This window comes from Vombatus ursinus, unplaced genomic scaffold (assembly GCF_900497805.2).
Source record: "Vombatus ursinus unplaced genomic scaffold, bare-nosed wombat genome assembly UNPS02014782.1, whole genome shotgun sequence".
NCBI classification, from domain to species: domain Eukaryota; kingdom Metazoa; phylum Chordata; class Mammalia; order Diprotodontia; family Vombatidae; genus Vombatus; species Vombatus ursinus.
In genome coordinates this window covers 3,290,550-3,314,534 of record NW_020954560.1, presented here as the reverse complement: position 1 = coordinate 3,314,534, position 23,985 = coordinate 3,290,550, and the positions used below count along the sequence as shown (strand labels likewise).

The following is a 23,985-nucleotide window of genomic DNA, read 5'->3' as shown; positions in this document are numbered from 1 at the left end:
ATTTCACATTACTCCCCTTTACATGTTCTATATTCTAGCAAAACTGTACTACTTAAAATTTCTTGTATTCTGTCTCCCTTCTTTGTGCACTCTTCTCATCTCTTTGATGCCTACCTTCTTTCTGAGAACCTGTCATGTGCCATCTTTACCACATGAAGCCTTTCCTGACATTCCCTGCTGCTAAATGCCTCCCCCCCCTTAATATTCCCCCAAACTCTTTATATTTGCTTATGTATTTACATCTTCATCTTGATCTTGACCCTTGAGGGCAAGGAATATTTCTTTTTTGTCTTTGCATCCCAAGCTGTATACAAAAGAGATTGGGTGTGCTTGACTGATTAACTCCCAGATTTATTTTTTTAATGCTTTTTATAGTTATTTTGAATGAGATTTCCTTTTCTGTCGTTACCTCCTGGATTTTATTTTTGTCTTATATAGAAATGTTGATTTTTGTGGATTTGTTTGGGATGTTGTTACTTTATTGAGCTATTAATTGTCTCAAAAGCTTCCTTACTGATTCTTTGGAGTTTTCTAAAAACTGCTATCTGCTAGTAAGTAGAGATAATTGTGTTTTCTCTTTGGCAATAGTTTTGCCTTTAATTTCTTTTTCTTTTCTTTTTACTAGATATAGCTTTTCTAGCATGATGTCAGGTAACAGTAGGGAAAGGGAAATTCTTGCTTTTTTCTTGTATTTATTAATAAATCTTTTATTATTCTTCATAAATTATCCTCTTAATAAAAACTCTTAATCATATTTTATCGATCCTTTTGTACCTATACTTTGTTTTATTTTTTTTAAGCATAAATAATCCCTTTATTTTCTCAAAAGGCTTTTTCTGTAAAATACAATCATATTGTTTGAGGTGTTTTTTTATATATGAAAAATTTTGTTAATTCTTTTCCTATTGTTACCAAACTTATTTCATATGATCCCCTTTCACAAACATCTGAAGTGATCTGCTGACTGTTCCCTGAATCATCCCGTGTCATCATCCAACTTTAAGCAGGTCTTAGGCTTTCTTCCATTAGAATACATTCTCTTTTCACCTACCCGCCTTAGAACTGTTCCCTTCAAGCCTAAACTCAGCTGCCACCTCCTGTCAAATGGCTCATCTGCTTTTTCATCTTCCCATCCCTTTTTTGAGTACTCATTCCCTCCTGAAATTATTTTATTTGTGTACATTCCATATTACCTGCAGTAGGATGTAAGAGCCTCCTCTTGTTTTTCTTTGTTCTCTCACTAGCTCCGTGTCTTATACGTAGTGGAAGCTGCTTGACAAAGTTTTTGTGAATAAATTCTTTTATTTCCAATTAAAATTTTGATATTGTGACAATTCCACAATCTCTGTCCTTAATCAGTAAATATTTATTCAGGGCTTACTGTGTGCCAGATACTGTATGGAGCATGGAGAATATAGAAAGAGGCAAAAGACAGTTCCTACCCTCAAGGCGCTTAAAATCTAACAGGAGAGACAACATGCAAACAAATATATACAGAGCAAGCTATGTACAGCCTAAAGAGGAAATCATTAACAGAGTGAAGGGACTGGATTTAAGATGGGCTTGAGAAAGGCTTCCTGTAGAAAGGGGGATTTTAAGTTGGGATTTAAAGGAAGCTAGGGAGGTCAGTAATTGGAACAGAAGAGGGAGAGAGTGTTCTAGCCAGAGGAAAGGCCCAGAGCTGAGAGATGGAGTGTCTTGTTCTTGGAACAACCAGGAGGCCAGTGTCACTGGATTGAAGAGTACATGTAAAAAAGTAAACTATAAGAAGGCTGTAAGGTAGGAGGGGCTAGGTTATGAAGGGCTTTGAATGCAAACAGAGCACTTCATATTTGCTTCTGGAGGCAGTGGGGAGCCACTGCACTTTATTGAGTAGGGGAATGACAAGACTGGACCGATCACTTTAGTGACTCAAGGGGGTGGATTAGAGCGGGGAAAGAAGCCTCGAGGGAGAAATGAGCATGTTTGTAGTCAGCAGGAAGTGAGCCAGTAAAGAGGAAAAGATTTAAAATAAGTTAAAGAGTGAGGCTAACAGAAGGGGCAGTCTGTTGGAGGAGATAGGGTGGAATGGTATCACTTGAACAAGTAGAATGGTTGTTCTTGGTAAAGAGTAAGGCCACTTCATCATGGGAAACAGAAGTGAAGGAGGAGAAAATACCTTTCCAGGTTTTGATGTTCTCATTTGTTTTAACTCCTCATGTGCTTTAACTCCAGCCCTCCATTCCCCAGCACTAAAGCAGATTTTCAGTATGCTAGTGGTCTGAATATTCTTAAACATTTTCCTAGCTTTTGTGTAATTTAGAGTGTAAGGAAATCTCCTGGTCTAGCAGACTTAACAAAGTCCTGGAGAGGAGTAGAGAGAAAAGAATTTCCTTCAGAATTACAGATAATTATTTATTTTACCTTAAGAATTAGCAGATTGAATTTTTTAGGAATATGAGATTTATTTGGAACCTAGGTCTAACAGTCTTGATTTATCCATAATATTAAATTCATAGATAGACAAACAGAAAGCAAACTCAGGAGGGCAGCAGACAGGAAAAAAGAAAGCCTATTCTATTGATAAAGGCTAGATTTTAAAGGAATTCTTAGCCTTTCTGTGGTGTGTATGTATGTGTGTATGTGTGATGATGATGATGATGATGATGATACATTTGTGCCAAGAAAATGAACTCTTTATGGTTATTGGCATTAGTAGATCCAGTTATTGAGGTAATTATATTCCTTCTATTAAGTTTCCTTTTTTAACTGTGAGATGATTATTTTAACTTTTATGGAATGGAACAACAATAGCTTTTAGAGACCATAACCCTATGACTATACCTCCAGTGATATAGGAAAAGGATTTTTGTACATATAAGTAGAGAGAGTATGTGTACAGAACTGATAGCCTAGACAATTTGTTTGTAATATAAAATCAGTGTTAAATATTGGTGGGGCTGTAGAGAAAAATAATGAGTATTTTTGTTGGTCCTTGATAAATGTAAAATTCTACGCTTATTTCCTCTTTTGTTCCAACCTCAACTTCCTTTTTCCTTTTTTTTTGTTACAGATCACACATCAGTTGGTGGTCTAGGAGACAGTTTTTACGAATACTTACTGAAAGCATGGTTGATGTCAGATAAAACAGACATTGAGGCAAGGAAGATGTATGACGATGCAATTGAGGTGATTATGACCACTCTTTACCTTGATAACAAACTAAAATAATATCACTTTTTAATAAGATATGTCCTTCTTTCCTCCCTCCCTTCTTCCCTCCCTTCCTTCCTTCACATGTCCTTTATAGTTTGAGTATTCATAATATTTAGAATAGCTTGGTTGTTCACAATTATTCTTTGAACAATATTGCTGTTAGTGTATACAGTGTTCTCTTGGTTCTGCTTACTTCACTTTTCATTGTTTTATGCAAGTCTTTCCATGTTTTTTCTAAAATCAGCCTGCTCATCATTTCTTATAGCATAGTAATATTCCATCATAGTCATATTCCACAATTTATTCAGCCATTCCCCAGTTGATGGCACCCCCTTAGTTTCTAGTTCTTTGCCGCCACAAAGAGAGCTGCTTATAAATATTTTAAAACACATAGGTTCTTTTAATTTTTCCTGATCACATTTAATAGTGGTATTACTGGGGCAGCTAGGTGGTGCAGTGGATAGAGCACTGGCCCTGGAGTCAGGAGGACCTGAGTTCAAATCCGGCCTCAGACACATAATATTTCTTAGCTGTGTGTGACTCTGGGCAAGTCACTTAACCCCAATTGCCTTGGAAACCCCCCCCCCCCCCCAAAAAAATAGTGGTATTACTGGGTCAGAGATTATACACAGTTTTATAACTCTTTGGGCATTATTCCAGATTGCTCTCTAAAATGATTGGATCAGTTCACAGTTCCACCACGAGTGTATTAGTATCTCAGTTTTTCTACATCCCCTCTAACATTTGTCATTTTCCCTTTCTATCATTTTAGCCAATCTGATAGGTGTGAGGTGATAACTCCAAGTCATTTTACTTTGTAATTCTTTAATCAGTAATGACTTAGAGCATTTTTTCATATGACTATAGATAGCTTTGATTTCTTCATCAAAAAATAGCCTGTTGATATCCTTTGACCATTTATCAATTGGGGAATGACTTATACATATTCTTATAAATTTGACAAAATTCTCTATGTTTTTCAGATATGAGACCTTTATCTGAGAGACTGTCTATGAAAATTTCCCCCCAATTTTCTACTTTCCTTCTAATCTTGGGTTATTTCACATCTCACAATGCTCTCTATCTCTTGTTTATTCATAAATTCTTCTTCTGTCCACAAGTCTGATAGGTTATATGTTCCATGTCTTCTAGTTTCCTCCTTTCTCTCTTTATAGCTCAGTCATGTATCCATTTTGACCTTATCTTGGTAAATGGTGTAAGACAGTAATATCATGAAAAGGCGGTCACAACTTCCCAAAATGTGAAAGCTAGGGTTATTACAAGGCAAATGAACATGCTTGTGGAACCCATGGAGTTCACAATCCACACCACAGTTTGCATATTTGTAACATTACAACAAAGGAAGAAGGAAGAAGCCAATCTCCACCAAAAGGGGCGGCGTGGTGTGGGAGGGAGAGAGGTGCAACAAAGATGGGAAAAGGACAAACCCTGTGGAGCAGGGTGATGAGTGATGAGCGAGGTTCCCTAGGGAGCCAATGGTCTGCTTATTTACAAGGGTCCCAGCTTCTCAGCCTAAAGCAGACTGAGCGCTATCTTTCTTGACTCCCAAGGACAGACAAAGGAGTACATTTTGGGATGCAAACAACAAATTATGTCAACTCAGGGTGGGGCCTCAGACTTGACACATTCAAGGCCTCCTGCATACTCTGGATCCAAAGTTTCTGGAAAACATGGCAACAGAAAAAGACAAGTTCAGGGGACCCCTTAACATTCCTTTTTAACAATCCATACTCATTTTCCGCCAGACTGTTTTCCTGACAATTTTTACCAAGTAGTTTATTCTTAACCTGAAATCTTAAATCTTTACATTTTTTTTTCTTTTTTTTTGCAATTGGGACTAAATGACTTGCCCAGGGTCACACACCTAGTAAATGTCAAATGTGGTCTGAGGTCGGATTTGAACTCAGGTCCTCCTGACTTCAGGGCCAGTGCTTTATCCACTGTGCCACCTAGTTGCCCCTCTTTACATTTGTTAAACATAGGATTACTATAATCATTTACTACTGTGTATTATATGAATAAGACCTTTTCAGTAACCAGGAGGGTACAGTTCTGGCTATTTTATATGCTACTGTGAATCGACTTGCATAGGATTATTTGTAGATAGATTCATAGCATCTCTCCTCTGCACATTGTGATGTTAAAGCAGAGCTTCGTAACTGAGATCCCACAGAGAGATTTCAGGGTGTTTGTACACTTTTTAAAAAAGTGTTTTAATAAACTACATTTCATTATAATTGGTTTTCTTTGCAATCTTAGGCATTTTGTTTTGTGCATTTAAAAACATTTTTCTGAGAGTCCATGCCACAAAGAAGGTTCAGACCAGGTATTTTAGGTTTTTTTGCTGCATGATCAGTGCTCTCTATACAAGGAGCACACAATTAAAATTGCTGCTTGACCAAGCAGGAGTCGTGTTTCAAAGCAAATTTTTAAGCATGTACTTACTTAAGTTTTTTTTTTTTTACTTTGTATTCCCTTATTATTATTTAATCTTCAGTACTTAGATAACTCCGTTATTTCATATAGGAATATATCTACACCATTACAGATCACAGTCCCCTGGTGGGCAGTCTTCATGAGCTGCTGCTGCCAAAATAAGAATTCATCATCACCTAGTAGTTGATGGGGAGCCTTTCTGGTCTCACCTGGGCTGACAACAGACACACTCTGCTTCTGGGCTCACACATAAGGCCTTCTTGGATCAGTTGTACCTGTCATACATGTAAGCCTTTGCTGGCATTAAGCTAGAGCCTCCACAGTTGCCTCCAAGACATGTTAGGGTTCCTGGCTAGTGACAATTTTTCATGGAAGATCAATTTAGCCGTCTTTGTTCAGTAGTGAACATGACGTGGTTTATCTGTAAAAACAGTATGGAATATGTTAGAGAGTTAAAAGTCTCCTCAGGTCCCTGATGCAAGCGCCCAGACCTGAGAAGTGAGTCCATGCTTTCATAGATGATTTCACTGTTCTTAACAATTTTTGTCGATTAGTGTGTCCTTTATTATTCTCTGCTTACTTGTATTTACATTTCTTCTTTCTTGAGAAATATTCCACACCTATTTTGTAGAACCTCAAAGATGTACAAAATCTTAGAGATAATATTGGCTGATTTTTTTTTAACCTGCCTACCCCCATAATTTCCAATTGAAGGAAGAACAGAATGAGATATTTTCTTGAAGACCTAAAATTTGAGTCTTCTGACCTGAAATGGGACAGTTAAACAGTCCTTGCCATGCACACGTCCATTGCTCCCATATTCTAAGAAGATCTGGTGTCATAGAAAGAGCCCCAGAGTTAGAGCCTGAAGATCTCTGTTGACCTCCCAGATCTGTTCCCACCCTCTAGCTGAATCGGGGCAATGGTATGGGGTTGGAAATTTACGAAAATTTTTGCTTGTTTTTTTAAACCTCTTAAGGACCCCCACCCCTACCGCCCAAAAAAGGCAAAAAGTGTCCTTTGAATTCCAGCGAAGACATTTTTTAGGCCAGGCCCAGCCGTCAATATATGATGCCAATTTTCATCCAAGTAGTGATGTAACTAACAGTGAGTTCAGTGTGACATTATGTAGATGCATAACTGGGGAGAAGCTTCTATACTTTGTAGAGGTGGAGTAAAGAACTGTAGAAGGAATTTCAGGAATCATGAAATAAGCTCTCCTTGTGTAGCGGTGGATTGATCCTAGTCTAGTCCGTGATCTATTTGAAAATGTTCCATCTAGTAATGGAAAGATACAAATTAAATTGTTGAAGTCTGTATTCGTATTCCAATAAAATTTACAGCAACAAAAAATCTGGAGCCGTAGCTGTGGCATCATCTTCAGTTGTCCACCTGCACCTTGTTCCCATGGCATTGGCCCTCTGCAGGAAGGAAGCAGTGGTGATCACCTCCCAGAATGGTGATTGATTGTGCTCCTCCCCTCAGTGAATTATGATACCCTGGTGTCTTCAGATGTCAAGGCTAAGTGCTACCTTCTTATCCTCCAGTTCATTAGTGTTCTCTTCCTCCTCCAATTATTTTTCGTTTACTCCTCTGTATATATATTACATTACCCTGAGGTCACTATAATTTCCTTGAGGGCAAGAACTTTTTTGTTTTTGTCCTTGTGACCCCAGTGCCTTGCACATAATGGACACTCTGGTCTCACCTCCACCTCATAGAATTCATTTTTTTGCGTTTCACACTTTAAAAAAAATTTTTTTTAAGATTTATTAATTAATTAATTTTATTTTCGTTTTCAGCATTCACATCCACAAGATTTTGAGTTCCTAATTTTCTCTCCATCTCGTTCCTCCCCCAACCCCAAGACAGCGTGCATTCTGAATGCTCTTTCACCTAATCTGCCCTCCCTTCTATTCCCCCTCCCCCTTCTCTTCTCCACTTCCTGTTCTCTTTTCCTGTAGGGCAGGATAGATTTCTATACCCCATTTCCTGTATATCTTATTTCCCAGTTGCATGTAAAAATAATTTTTAACTTTTGTTTTTAAAACTTTGGGTACTAAATTTTCTTCCTTCCTCCCTCCCCACCCACCCTCATTGAGAAGGCAAGCAACTTGATACAGGTTATACTTTTGTAGTCATGCAAAACACTTCCATAGTAGTCACGCTGTGGAAAACTAACTATATTTCCCTTCATCCTATCCCACTACCCCATTTATTCTATTCTCTCCTTTGACCCTGTCCCTCCTCAAAAGTGTATGCTTCTGATTACTTCCTCCCCCAGTCTGCCCTCCTCTCTATCATTCCCCTGCTCTCTTGTCCCCTTCCTCCTATTTTCCTGTAGGGTAAGATTGCTTTCCATACCCAATTGAGTGAGTATGTTATTCCCTTCTTAAGCCAAATCCGATGAGAATAATATTCACTCGTTCCCTCTCACCTTCCCCCACTTCCCTCCACTGTAAAAGCCTTTTTTTGTCTGTTTTATGTGAGATAATTTACCCCATTCTGCCTCTCCCTTTCTCCTTCTGCTAGTATAATCCTCTCTCACCCCTTAATTTTATTTTCCAGATAACACCCATTTATCTTCAACTCACCCTTGACCCTCTATTAATCTATCTATACATGTAATTTTTTTTTTTCACTCCACCTACCCTAATACTGACAAAGGTCTCATGAGTTACAAATATCATCTTTCCATGTAGGAATGTAAACAGTTCAGCCTTAATAAGTCCCTTATGATTTCTCTTTCCTGTTTACCTCTTCATGCTTCTCTTGAGTCTTGTATTTGAAAGTCAAATTTTCTATTCAGCTCTGGTCTTTTCATCAGGAATGCTTGAAAATCCTCTATTTCACTGAACGTCCATTTTTTCCCCTGAAGAATTATACTCAGTTTTGCTGGGTAGGTGATTTTAGTTGTAATCCTATCTCCTTTGCCCTCTGGAATATGATATTCCAAGCCCTGTGGTCCCTTAATGTAGAAGCAACTAAATCCTGTGTTATCCTGATTGTGTTTCCATAATACTTGAATTGTTTCTTTCTGGCTGCTTGTAATATTTTCTCCTTGACCTGGAAACTCTGGAATTTGGCTACAATATTCCTAGGAGTTTTCCTTTGGGGATCTCTTTCAAGAGGTGATTGGTAGATTCTTTCAATTTCTGTTTTGTCCTCTGGTTCTAAAGTATCAGGGCAGTTTTCCTTGATAATTTCTTGAAAGATGATGTCTAGGCTTTTTTTCTGATCATGGCTTTCAGATAGTCCAATAATTTTTAAATTCTCTGTCCTGGATCTATTTTCCAGGTCAGTTGTTTTTCCAGTGTGATATTTCACAATGTCTTCTATTTTTCATCCTTTTGGTTTTGTTTGACAATGTCTTGATTTCTCATAAAGTCACTACCTTCCAATTGCTCCATTCTAATTTTTAAGGAAGTTTTTTCTTCAGTGAGCTTTTCGACTTCCTTTTCCATTTCTAATCGACCATCCAGCTTGTCTTGGGCTGGAAATTTGCTTCACTCTGTCTTTTTGTGGGTTCTGCTGCTCTAGAATTTGTTTAGAGGCATTTTTTACAGGAATTTGGAGGGGTTTGGGGGAGAGCTCAAGCACGTCAGTGCTTTTACTCTGCCATCTTGGCTATGCTTTCCCCCCCCCACACACACACATGGAATTATTTAAAAGCCCAGCTTATGCTAATGCAGAAACTACACTTAATTGTAATGGATTGTTTTTCTTGTTATCACAATGAATGGGAGAATAGAGAGGATTTGGAACTGGGGGAAAAACAGAATAGAAAATTCTGCTTTAGAAAAAGGAATAAAATTTTAAAAATAAGAAAAGAAGGTATATCTCAGGTACCATCAGACCTTTCCCGATTACTCTCTTGTTATTAGTATATACTTTATTTTTTTACTTATGTCGGCATATATTGTATTCTCCTGTTCCTTGAGTGTGTGAACCAATTTTTTAAAATTATGTTTTATTTTCAGGTAAATATTCTGTGCCTCCTTCCTCTCCCCCCCGCCTTTATCCTCATTGAGAAAGCAGGAAAAACAAAAACTCTGTTAGAAATGGATGTCATTTGCGTATAATTTATATCTTCCCACCCCCACTCCACTTGCTAACATCTTTATTTAAAATGTCTTCCAGATTAATTCATCATCTGCTCTTACCTCACTCAGTCCTATACGACTAGGTATCTGACCCCATCACTGTTGAAACTGCTCTCTGGAAGATAATGATAGATTTCCTAATTGCTGAACCTAATTGCCCTTTTTTAAGTCCTCATCTTGTTTTACTTTTCTGTATCATTGTCACTCCTCTCTCTTGAGTCTTCTCTGCTTCCTTTGTTCTCTTCTGAACTCTTTAATGTAAGTGTTCCTATTAGGGGAACAAGATCATAGATTCCAGGTGACCTTCGAGTTCATCTCGTTCAAGCCTCTCATTTTATAGATGAGGAACTAAGACCCAGACACCAGGGGAGAGTTGCTCAGGGTTCTCTAGACAAAGAACCAATATCTGACCCTAGGTCATCTGACTCCCAGTTCAACTCTCTTTTCACATGTTCTTCTGCATCTTCTCCTTTGGTGTTCTCATGTGATTGCATAGCTTTAGCTATCCCTGTTACGCAGCTGATTCTCAGATGATTAAGTTTGAGCAGAGCAGGAATTGTCTTATCTGACCATATCTCCCCTAGTGGACAGCATGGGAACATGAGTTATTGCCATTATTATTGTCTTATGTATAGAATTGGCTTGAATATCAGTACATTTTTAGAATCTCAAAAATTATTCATTTTACAGGCCATAGAAAAACATCTTATTAGAACATCCAATGGGGGTCTAACATTTATTGGAGAATGGAAGAATGGACACTTGGAAAGGAAAATGGGTCATTTAACCTGTTTTGCTGGAGGAATGTTTGCTTTGGGAGCAGATGGTTCCAGAAAGGATAAAGCTGGGCATTATTTACAACTTGGAGCAGAAATTGCACATACATGTCATGAGTCATATGACAGAACGGGTAAGAAATTTCATTAACTTGGTTATTTACTATATAATATTTTTTATAATCATGATGTGCCCAGGAAAGCTAACTGAATACCCCAGAACTACCAGGAATACAATTATACATTACTTTTCAAATAGCAATATTCTGAAGTTTTGATTTCACTTCATATTTTTATAGTTGCTGCTTTTGGGACTGGGATTTTGTGAGGAGTTAGTTTTTTAGATAAGTTTACAAGTTTTTGCATTAATTTGAATCTTTTTTATATGTAAAGTGTTTATTACTTTTATAATCCAGTTTCCTTTTTGTGGGGGGGGGGAGGCTGGGCAATGGGGTTTAGTGACTTGCTCAGGGTCACACGGCTAGTAAGCGGCAAGTATCTGAGGTCACATTTGAACTTGGGTCCTCCTGACTCCTGGGCCGGTGCTCTATCCACTGTGCCACCTAGCTGCGCCCTATAATTCAATTTCCAAAACAAAGAATCATTGGGTTGCAGCCTGCTGCTCAATTACTTTTTAAAGGTTCTTGTTATTGATTCCACCCTAATTAATACATCTAATTCTCAGTTATTCATGTGAACACAATAAGAGAATAGTCAGAAAGTGTGTTTGAGGGAGGTATACGTAGCATAGTTCACCTGAATCTGAACCTAGGTTACTTGAATCATCTTAAAATCCAAACACTGTTTTAGCTTCTTCCTACACAAAACCAATTATGTTGATAAGTATCAAAACCAGTTTAACATTAATTTCCTCACTTGGCCTTTGTCCGTTTCTTAGAGCAAGTAGTAATAAGCAACAAACTACTCAGAAGATAGTGAGAAACAAGGGTTCTGAATCATCTATCCCTGGTTATTGTGTTGATTTTTTTTTTTTTTTGGTTAATCCACTGATTACTTTCTGTCATTGCTAGTTCCTTTGACTAAAAAGAAAGTACCCAAGTGGGATGTAACTAGAGGCCACTGTACCTTAATTTTTGTGCTGGCTGTCGTCACACCTTGGACAAATCACTTAATCTCTCTGCCTCCTACTTTGCTCATCTTTAGAGAAATAGAATCGGATTAGATAATGAATTAGCAGTTATAAGATACCAATGATTTGCTAGGTACTGGGTCAGGCACTGGATCTCTAAGATTTCCTTCTAGCCCTCGGAATGACGGCCAAGGCATGCCCTTTGTTTTTACCTTTCTTTGTGTCCTGGAGCTTAGTATGGTGCTCAGGCCATAGCACTGTGGGACATAAACACTTAAGAAGTGCTTGCTGACTGACTGAGGTGCTAATTTTCTGAATCATTTTGACAAAACACTTTCATGACAATTCAGACAATGGAGTAATATGATAATGAAGGCATTAAAAGGCAATGGCTAGTAACTTTTGTTTGAGAATTTCATAAATTCATGTTTTGAGGTTGCTTTTGAACGCACATATGGCAGAAATATGATTTTATTTAATCCTAGTGTGTGATCTTTATAAAATATAGTTGGAATAACAAGTTAGCCTCATTTTAAGTATACTCAATAAAGTATACCTTGAATAACCAGATTGCCTCATATTTCACAGTTAAGGCTGAAGCCTTTTATTTATGATAAAGTGTTAAAGCTCATGAAGAAATTTCCTTCAAATTATTTCTTATAGTCAAGAACTCTCTTTTAGGCAAAATACCACCAAAGTGAAAGGAACTAGGATCCTGCTGAGATGTTACTGTACTGTGTGTTTTCAGATGTTGTTATCATACTATATAAATCAGTTATAAAAATTGTGATTGGCTTGGTTTTGAAACATAAGTAACCTAGCCATATGTTTACTAGCTGGATGTATGTTTATATTTCATTTGCATATAGTTCAATTCCCCTTATCAAAACACATCAATATAATATATGAAGTAATAGCTCACATGCCTGTTTTCAAACTTTGACATGACAGTTAACTTATTGATAACCATTATTATAAAATTACATTACTGCCTTTTATATTTGATAATGACAGTACTGGTTGTGATTACTATTTGTTTTTGTAAGTAAAGATTGATGCAAAAACCATTCTTAACACTGTGAATAAATGATTGTTGTTATTTAATTTGTAGCTGTTATCCGCATGACTTGTCATTGTTAGACACCCCTTTTTTATTTTCTGGCCTTTTGATTCATCTTTGACTCAAAACTTTTGATTAAATAGAGCTGTCTTTATTTTGATTGCTGCACATCATATCCATGACACATTTTTTAAAGATGTGTTTTCGTGCATCCTTCAAATGCTTTTTTTGTCCTTTTGTGAAGTTATGACATTTCTGCTTACACTGCATTAGTTTTCTGAATATACATTGCTTTGAGCTATTTTCTCTCTCCAGCCCAGCAGAATTGTGTTGGGGTGGATATCACTTAGGGTCATGTAGATTTACAAGGGAAGGTGACTGGAGAGGCTGATTCTAGTCAAGTTCCCTAATTGTCCTGATGAGCCCCAGAGAGGTTCAGTGATTTGCCCAATTTCTCTCTCTCTCTCTCTCTCTCTCTCTCTCTCTCTCTCTCTCTCTGTCTCTCTCTGTCTCTCACACACACAGACACACACACACACACACACACACACACAATCAACAAAGAATTTAAATCCAAATCCTCTAAAGACACTGAACTCTATGTTGAGACTGACTCTGTTCTAGGACCTCAGTGTTGATGTTCCTGTCCTATTTAATATTCACAGGATTTATGTCTAACATTGTTGAAACTATCTGTGGGGCTGACCATGAGGTTGGTAGTAGTTCCAGATATCAAGAGTTAGGAAAATCTCCTCTTTTATATACTTTCAATGTTTCTGGAAAATTTCTGGGAAAAAACTCCCATCTTCCATTGTTTCAAAGGACATACTCAAGTTATTCTGGGCTAGTATAGTCTTATTGTATGTAGTATTGAAATATGTGACTTTGTGCTTGACACCACCAACAGAAATTATTATCCCTCTATAATATAGTATCACAAAAATCACATGATTTCATATTATAGAGATGATTCTTGTTCAGGTACCTACAAGTGGACTAAATGACTTTAGTCTTCCTTCCACCTCTGAGACGCTGATTTGAATTTTAGTGCTGTAAAATTATTATCAGAGCCCAAGAGCCTACACCAAGCTAAGGCTATTGATGAAAAGTAATTTTAGCAATTGAGAAGAAAAAAGTATAATGAAAAAATTGATCAATCATTACTAAGGGTGTTTGGGATGATACTAAACAACAATGATGAGCAGGCTGAACTATTTATTTAACTTTTATTTTGCTTCTGTTTTCTCTGCCAAGGAGAATGAACTTTGGACTGGGAAAGAGAGAACAAAAATAATTAGCAGGGAATTAAAACTGAGGATAAGTGAGGAGATCAGAGTACCTAGCTGTTCTCGTGGATTTCAGGTTTCTAGGGCTAGATGAACTATATCCTAGGAACTTGAGTTAGCCTGTGTGATTGCTCAGCAGTTGTCAGTGATAGGCAAATCGTAATACAGAGCTTTGTCGCAGGACTAGAAAAGGACAAATATTACATGGATGCTGAGGAAAAGAAGGATAGTGGATTCTGTAGTCCACAGGCCAGCAAAATAGACTGATTTCCAGGCAGAATTCTAGATCACATTATAAAAGAGATGGAGTTTAAGCATCTAGAAAAGGAAGGTTGTTAGAACTAAAACCCAGCATGTTTCAGAATCAAGAACAAGTCATGCCAGCTTAACCTTTTCTTTCTTTTTTGACGGGGTAACTATTGATAGAGCGTGGACATTTTATAGATTTAGCATATCTAGATTTCAACAAAGATTTATCTTTGTGGACAAGATGGAGAGTTGTAAGCCTAGGTCATTCTATAGCAAGTTGGATTTGTCACTGTTCAGTGAGCAAACCTCAAAAGCAGTCATTATTATCTTAATATCAAGTTGAATGAGGTCTTTAGTGGGGATACACCTCCCCAACCCATCCCCCCACCCCTCGGGTTCTTGCTCTTGTGGATTTTTTTTTTTTAACCAATATCTTGGTGGCATACAACTGATATTTTGAAATGGGATTTGTATTTCTGGACTATGCCTTAAAACATAGAAATGACAAATTCCTATGCAGGGATGGAATGCATCTAACAAAGTTTAGTAAAAATATGTTTTTGATGACCTTCAAATCTAATCCAAAAAGTTATATGTTGAATTTATTATATTCTCAAAAGGATTTGCAATTTTGTGTACAATCCTTTTTTTCTCTCTACTTTGTATATGAAAATACTTTTTACTTGATTTTTAAGTTTGGAATTTTTTTTAAAAATGTTTAAAATTTTTAACCAAAAGAAATTTTAACTAAAAAAGGAAGAAAAGTACCTATATATTCATCAAACTAGATACTATGAAGTCTAGTTGGAGAGGAGAAAAGACAATAGTTGAGATATTCAGAAGTTCACCGGGGACCAAATCCAAGAAAAGAGCCGGCGGTAAAAGATTGTGGCCTCAAACGTTGATTCAGAAATGTACAAAGTATAGAAAACAAGCAAAATGAACTAGAAATCTCAACACAAAGAGGTCCTACCACTCACATGTAACTTCTTCTTAATGTAATAAAACCCCTGACTGGACTGTGGTTCAAAAGAAATATGATAGATAAAGAACAGTAGGAGATAGCGTTGTATAGTGAGAAGATACATACTTGTATGAGGAAATCCAGGAACCAGAGAGAGAAAGCATAGTGGAGAGTATTTGGGCACTGATCAGTGGAAGAAGAAACAGAAGATGACTTTGTCATTGTGTCATTTTACAGGCCACCTAGAGAGAGGAAACAAATGTGTGGGAGTCAGGAGACAGGTGGCAAGCCAGGCACTGAGGTTTAGTAGAGTAGTGAGGGAAACATCAATTATCTTGACATCTGCTGGAATTCTTTCTCTGCCAAAAAGGAGTGCAGCTAATAATTTCCTGGTTGTTCTTCAGTAATAATCTCATACTTCAAAACATGGAGGAACCAAAAAGAAAAAATTTTAACGTAGAGCTGATTCTTACCAAGAGTGAAGTGTCGCTTTCTGCAGTGAACATGCTGACAGCTGGGGATGGGGACAGAAATGATAGAGATGCTCTCCACTCAGGTTTGCGATAGAGAATAGAAGAAAAACTAGGCCTAGTCTGACATAATTTGAGGGAGCAGATTTCACGGGGTTCAGAGTGGGATAGGGAGGCTCCAGTAGATTAAAATTCTTCAGGTGAAGTTATTCAGAGAGAGAAGGGTAATTTTCAAGAATTAAATTCTTTCACGAGAAGTAAAGTATTGAGGGACAGTTACCTAAAGAGACTACCATGCACAGGGAACTCACCAGTCAACATAAATTTTTAAAAAGACCTGCCAAAGATGAAAAGCTAACAGGATAACAGCAAGAGCGTGGCGTGGTCCTGTAAGAACGTCTGCAGTTGATGGTTCAAGAAGACCTAAAACTGGAAAGGAGCACCAAAGACAAAAACGGTCAGGGTTCTCAGCTACACTGGAAGAGCCAAAAGAGGTGGATCAGTTAAAGGGTTGGACCTCTCCTCATGGTGAATAGCATAACAATAACTATGTCCTTATTTGCTTCTGATTCTATCTGGCAGAGGAAACAGAAGCAACTTTCCTCATACACACATATCTTCTCACTGTATGATACAGTCTCCTACCCCCTCTTTATCCTGTTTGTTTTGAATTGATTTTGCCCTTCTAGAGCCAAAGTCCAGTAGTGGATTTCTTTTCACCAAGAATCAGTTACATGTAACTGTTAGGACCTCTTTGTGTTAAGATTCCAGTTCATTTTGCTTGTTTCCTATAGTTTTGTGCATTTCTGGATCAACATTTGAGACCATAGGTTTTCCTACTAGTTCCTTTTTGGATCCTGTGATTTTTCTGAACGCTTTTTAATTGGAAAGCACAGGACAAAAGTGGCTGACCAAGTAGTTAACTAGGATAAGTGTGGAGGGAGTAAGAAAACACCTTGATGTGTTTATCAACTGGTCCAATGAATGGCACCCTCCAGTATGAAAACAATTGGCAGGTAGGGTTGCAGAACCACAATTTGGGAGATTGTTGAGAAAAGAAGACATACCACAGGAATAGAAGAGGGCAGTTTTTGTCCCAAGTTTCCCAAAATGGGGAGAAAAGGCTCTTTTTGAACTACGTGCCAATGAGCTTGAATTTAGTTCCTGGCAGAAATTCTAAAACCTTTTATTAAAAGGTGGCTACTGAACTTCTAGTAAAGAAAGGGAAGTGATGATCACAAAAAGTAGCCTGATTGCATCAAGAACAGTTGATTCCAAAACACTTTATTTTCTTTTTTGACAGGGTTACCCAACTAATAGATAAGGGAAATGCTCTAGATATAGCTTACCTAGACTTTAAAGCCAAGTGTTTACCAAAGTAACTTAAGAGTTTTCTTGTGGAAAACCTGGAGAGAAATGGACAAGATGATAATAAAATCAGCAGGATTCAGACATAGAGTCATGTTGAACATTCTTGGTGAAGATTTGCATCAAGGAATAGGCGACATGTTTGACATGACATTGCTGATGACGTAAAGCTGAGAAGCAAAGCTAACACTCTGCAGGACAGTCCAGAGCCAAAACGGTCCTGATGGGCTGAAACATCAGATTGAATCCAAGAAAAAAGGTGATATTCAGTAGGGATAAATGAAAATTACTTCATAATTATAAGATGGGGGAAGGATGGTTAGACAACGCTTCTGAAAAGGCTCTGGGGTTTTAGTGAACTGTAAGCTCAGTGTGAGTCAGTAGTGTGGTATCATAGCCAAAAGTCTTGGACTTCATTAAGAGATCTAACTTCCAGGAATAAAGAGGTGATAGTCCTCTGTACTCTGCCCTGTAGAATTATATCTGTAGTACTATGTTCGTTTCTGGGACCATTTGAAGAAGGACGTGGTATGCCTGTGTTCAGACTCCACAGGTTGGCATTTAAAGCCCATCACCATCTGTCACCAGACCACCTTTCCTTGCTTATATCATATTACTCTTTGTTACAGCCTTCCTGGCCTGCTTGCTGTTACCCAGAATAGGTGTTCTACTCCAGTGTATACTTTTGTGAAGGCTTTCCTCCTAGAATTCATTCACTTGATTAATTAGTCAACATTTCTGTTAAGCTCCTGCTATGTGCCAGGCACTGGGCTGGGTGCTAATGATCCAAAGACAAAAAACATGACATTGCTCCTGCCCTTGAGAAACTTGAGTTCTTTGATGGGAAATAACATGTATACATATGAATATATATAAAATAAATAAAAATGTAATTTGGTGAACTAATAATTTGAGGACTAATAACCAATAGGAATACAGAAGACCTCATTTTGATGGTGACCCTTGAGCTGAATGGAAGTTAAGAGTTATATACTAGTTTGCTTTTTAATTCCTGAAAAGAATTCTAGAACTTGTTATTAAAAGATAGTGATTATTAACCATGGCATTGTCACCTGAACTACTGATGTAACCTAAGGACCTCTGGGTGTTAATATTCCTTCTACCCCACCCTCACCCCAATACCCTTAGGACTTCTGAAATCATCCATCTACCTTGCAAATGAATTTTCTTTTTATGTGTTGCCTTATCCAATTCGAGTATGTACTCCTTAAGAGCAGATTTTTGCTTCTGACTCCAGCACGTAACACCGTGTTTGGCACATACTCGATTTAATAAATGCCTTTTCGTTCACTCATTTGTTCATTCATTGAAGGAAATCAGGGATTCTAACAATGACAATGAGGAGGACTGCATTCTAGACAGGGAGGTTGGCATACTGTAAATGCACAGAGGTAGGGAAAGGAATGCCTTGTCTGAGGAAGAACCAGAGGGTCAATCTGGCTGTACCAAAGAATGCATGAAGTAGGAGAATAAAGTATAATAAGTCTGGAAAGGTAGGTTGGAAACAGGTTGTGCATAACTTCAGATTCCATGCCAAGGATTTGTGTTTTGTTAGAAGTAATTGGGAACCACTAATTTCTTGAGCAGGAAAAGTGACATTGTCAGACCCATGCCTTAGAAATATCACTTCAGTAGGTATGTGGGAAATGGATTAGAGAGGAGATAGACACGTGAGGCGGGAAGACTAATTAGGAGACTGTTGCAGTAGTCCAGATAAGTGGTGCTAAGAATCTGAACCAAGATGGTGGTTGTGACAGTAGATTGAAGGGAATAGATGTGATAGATATGGTGGAGGTAGAATTGGCAACTGATTGGGTATGTGAGTTGACTGAGAGTCAAAAATAAAGGATGATTCTAAGGTTACACACATTTGGCTCAGCGAGTGACAGTTTCTGCAACTCAAATGGGAAAGTTGAGAAGTGAGTTATATTTGGAGGGAAAGATAATGAGTTGTTTTGGATATGTTGAGTTTACAATGTCTGTGAACATTCTGGCTTGACACGTCAGATATGGGGCAAGCACTGTAGAGAGACTCAAGCATTTGTAATGTAGGTCTGAGTGTCTTCTGCATAGAGGTAATGATTAGACTCATGGAAACCAGTTTGATCACCAAAAGAGAGAATGCAGAGACAGAAGAGGACCAGTGTATCTTTCTACTGCAGCATTCTTTTGCCATTACTTCAGCTGATGTCCTCTTTTCTTCCCCTGAGAGAGTATTTCCTGCTATATGTAGGAAAAAGCTTCCATTTGAAGGAAGAAGTGAGAAGTAGATGTCGTATTTTAACAACTACTACCTCTGAATACTGTTATTACAAGCTGCAGGTAAAGGTAGTTGCAGCTCACATTCAAATACAATCCCAATGGAAGATTGACCTGGAAGATAAGGTAGGGAGATATGGAAGAAAGTTCTTTGTGTCTTCATGCAATTTTCTCTTGCTCAGTAGCTGGCATACTGTTGTTGTCTTAAAAGATGAGAGTGTTGCCATTTGTTTAGAAATTGATAACTGGGCAATTTACTGATTAAATTCTTAACTTAAAGATAATTTGGACCCTGGCCCAGGCTCCTAAAGATGGTTTAGACTTTCTTTTATGGTAAGCAGATAATTTTTATAACCTCATAAAAAACATTTGGTGCCTAAAGGTTTTTAAACTTTTTTAATTCCTTTAAATTTTGTGAAAATACACTGTTTCTTGTAGAAAAATTTGCTTTAAATGAAAATTAGGCAACCTTAAAAATGAAATTTAAGTTCTAAACTCTATAATGTTTCCCCATTCATAAGTATTAAATAAGAAGCTAAAGATCCTTTTGAGCCTTTGTCTGACTCTTCCCACTTTAAAAAATGAAACATTTTTTTTCTTTTACATAGGATGAATCAACCTAACACTTATTTGGGAATAAAATAGAAAGTGTATTCAGGGTGTTTATATCTTAGTATTGCATTTTTTCAAAAAAGATCACTGTACTCCTGTCATATAGGTAGATTTACTACTGGGTTGGAATGAATTATTCAAGAGAAACACAATTATATAGTAGGTCCTAAAAATCTTAGTTCATCTTTAAACTTTAATAGCTTTTCTAAAAAGAAAATCAAAAACTGGATTTGCTTTCTTTTATAGACCCATCTTACCAGGTTCTCCACTTATATTTAATATCCTTGAAAGGAAAAAAGAGTCCTAACAAAGAATCCTTTGTCTTGTTTATTTGTGTTTTTACAGTGTTAAAACTGGGTCCTGAAGCATTCAAATTTGATGGTGGTGCAGAGGCCGTAGCTGTGCGGCAGAATGAAAAGTATTACATTCTCCGCCCAGAAGTAATTGAAACTTACTGGTACATGTGGAGGTTCACTCATGACCCCAAATACAGGCAGTGGGGCTGGGAGGCAACTGAGGTAAGTGAAAAGTCCCTTTAGCTTAGGGGAGTAAGGAAGAAGTGAAGCCCTCCCACAGTAAGCTTTTACTTCATGTTCTTCTTTGAGCGTCTAAAGACCTGTTTTCATTTAAAGATAAAGGAACTGATAGACCAGGGGGAGTAGAAGTGCTTCTTACAGAGATTCCTGTTAGCCTAGTTAGAGAAAGTTGTTGTAATAGATTCATACTTTTGGGAGGTGGCCAGCTGTAGCAGATTGATAGCAAGCAAGAGGAGGTGACAGGCCTCCCAGTGTGCATTTGCCTTAAGAAAGTGGCTGTCGAATTCTCATCTCCATTACCTATCCTGGTATCAAATTGTTGCAACTGACCCTTAACCATACGTCTTTGTTCTGCTCCAGTTCTGACTCTTTCTAGTTGTGCTTATAAGGATACCGCTTTGACCATCTCATCCCCTCAACTAAACAGTGGCATCTCCAGTACCAGCTCGGGCTAATTGCAGTCCAGTTATAGCCCCCTCTCTACTTAAGAGCCTCCCATCTCAAGTGTTCCATTTCTACCCAACCAAGGAAGTCTTGATCTATACCATGGAGCCACCTTAACAAAGAACCATGACAAGAGATACCGTGACATGCACTCTCTATCTGCTCTTGCTCTCTCTCTCTCTCTCTCCCTCCCTCCTCCCCCTCTCCCCCCTCTCTCCTCCCATTTAAAATATAAAATCTCTTATTTTGCATCACTGTCATTTCCAATACCCCTCCTCTGTCCCTTAGTAGCTGTCTGTCTTGTAAAAAAAATGAAGAAAAAAAAGTTTAGCAAAACCAATTAGCCAAGTCCAGTGCTACAAGTTTTATTCACGTTGTATATCCGCACTTCTGCAGTAAAGGGAGGGAGGTGCATTTCTTCACCTGTTTCCAGGACCAAACTTCTCGGTCGTTATTAAATAACACAACAGTTTTGTTTGTTTTGTTCTTTTTCCTTGTGTCTGTGGTTCTCCTAGTTCTAGTCACTTCCTCCTGCAACAGTTCAAATGAATCTTTCTATTTTATCCTTGAGTTCTTTACATTCATGCACCGTAGTTTGTTTATGTTTTCAATCAGTTCTCATCTGCTTTGTTTCTAGTTCTTTGCTATCATGAAAACTGCTGTTTTGCATAATTTAGTATATATAAACACCTTCCCACCCCTCAGCCCCCAGGTTTGAGCTCCTTGAGTTACATGTCTTGCAGTAGGATCCCTGGATCAAATATGGACAGTGTCATCATTTTTCATTTATCATAATTCCAAATTGCTTTCCAGAATGGTTGAACTTCCTGGCTCCAACACCAGTGTATTAATGTGTGTGTGATTTCATAGCCCCTCTATCTGATCCCCTGATGATTCTCGTCTTCTGACATTTTTGCCAGTTTGCCGAGTATGAAATGTGTTTTTCTTATTATGATTTGCAAAAATTTTTAATTTCGTTCTTGCTTTTTTCAGTTCTTTTCAGAATTTTTTGTTCAGATCCTGCCACCATTTATTCACTGGGAAATGTCTCTTCATCGTACAGATTTGTGCTAATTCCACATATCTTTTTATCAAATCTCACATATCACACCCTTTTTGGAAACATTGGATGCAAAGATTTTTTTTTCTCAATTGACTTCTTCTCCTAAATGCGTTGATTTTGTTCATGCAAAAAGGTTTTCAATTTCTTGTGATAAAAATTACCTATTTGATCTTTTGTAATTGTCTCTATTCCTTTTTTGTTTAAGAACTCTCCCCAAAACCACCAACTATGAAAAGTCATAGACCTGATAACTCTCCTTTTTAATGATGTGACCTTTAATAGTCATGTTGTGTATATATTTTCATTATGTTATGGTGTGTAGTATAAGAGGTAGGTCTAAACCTAATTTAGTCTAACCTGCTTTCCAGCTGGCTGAGCGAAGCATGATCTGTAGTAGAAGTCAGGAAGGACATGGGTTTGAATCTCACTCTTAACAATGAATGACTGCTCATGTATATGACTAGGTATAAGCCTCCTTGAGCCGCAGTAAAATAAGGATACTACCACCTATAGTGCTTGCCTCAAATGGTTATTAAAAAGTCAACAGAGATAATATATGTAAAGGGCATTGCAAATCTTAAGTTAGTATTCTAAGTGTAGCTTTACTCCTGTAAAATACATTGCATTCAATTAGATCTATCATTTATTTAACTACTAAACTTGACTTTACTGGTATGCTTCTCCTTGTGGAATTAATATATTCCCAAAAGTTAAAAGCTCATGGATCTCCTTCCTCCTTTCTGTCTGTCTGCCTAAGACCTCAGGTTATCCATCATCCTAAAGATATGGTTACCTAGGCAACTAAATTGCTAGCATAGATAGTTCCCATTTTTTTATACATCTGATTTCTCTAAATACCTGTCTTTTTTCTAATGAATTCTCATTAAAATTGAAAGGATTTAATTAAATTGTGCCATTTCAAAGCTGCTTCTTACCAGAGTTGGTTTTTTTTTGTTTGTTTTGTTTTGTTTTGTTTTGTTTTTGTTTTTGATTTGGTTTTTTTTTGTTTGTTTGTTTTTTGTTTTTTTGGCAAGGCAGTTGGAGTTAAGTGACTTGCCCAGGGTCATACAGCTAGTAGGTGTCAAGTGTTTGGTCTGACACGGGATTTGAACTCAGGTCCTCCTGACTTCAGGGCTGGTGGTCTATCCGCTGCACCACCTAGCCCCCCCCCCCCCCGAAATGTTCTTAAAAGGTCCAAACTTCTTCCTCTGAACATTTTTAATATTATTTGAAACCGAATACAAGACTTTTTCAGAACAGGGCTTCCTTACACTGACTGTTCTCTGCCTCATAAAATTAGGAAAAAATTCAGAACTACTTAAGGAAGCCCTGTAAGTGAGTCATAATCAGTCTGTGGTTTATTTTAGAGTCATTTCTTGCAGTGAAACTTGAGTTCTTCATAGAGTCAAGCATCATAAAGTTGATAATGTGAATGGAATAGCAAAAATGTAGACCTGGGAAATAAAAGTCTCGAGGCCTCTTCTTTTTCAGTTTCTCTTTCATTGTGCTTTTTTTCCCCTCGTCTGCCAGAAAAGTCTAGCCAAGTCCCATTGAAGTCCTCTCTTCTCTCCCCCTTCCCCAAGATAATTCTTATTAAAGTTGAATTAGGGACAAAGTTACTTCAGTTCTTAGTCTTGATGCTAACCTTCCCTGCTTTGGGTTGGTACATGTTTGTATGTAAAATAAAGCTGATTATAAATCAACTTTCAGTGATTCAAAATTTGATAATTTCACACGATCGGGAATAAAGTTTATCTTGTGTTAAACCCATTTTTCATAAAAAAATTATAAATCATGAGATGAAGAGTATTCCCAGTAGGATCATTTCATCATGTTTTTCTTATCAGCACCAGTGGTGTGTTTTGGCTGTCTGTTCATTATCCCTTTTTTTCTTTCTGTGGACAGACTGTCTCTCTTCTGTATATTGGCTGGGTAAGTAGAGAGAAAGGAATATATTATGAAACATATTGTGGATATAAAAATAAAATTGCAACTGATAGATATCTAGATATAATTATCAGGTATATAGGAT

General features: G+C 37.5%; 1 protein-coding gene across 1 annotated transcript in view; it reads left to right on the top strand.

The window, feature by feature from the left end:
• Positions 1 to 23,985, top strand: part of MAN1A2 (mannosidase alpha class 1A member 2) — a 225,585-nt gene that overhangs the window by 194,278 nt on the left and 7,322 nt on the right. The window contains exons 9-11 of the mRNA XM_027866720.1: positions 3,053 to 3,168; positions 10,446 to 10,665; positions 20,256 to 20,428. Of these exons, the coding sequence (XP_027722521.1) occupies positions 3,053 to 3,168; positions 10,446 to 10,665; positions 20,256 to 20,428 (509 nt within the window). The remainder of the gene's footprint in view (positions 1 to 3,052; positions 3,169 to 10,445; positions 10,666 to 20,255; positions 20,429 to 23,985) is intronic.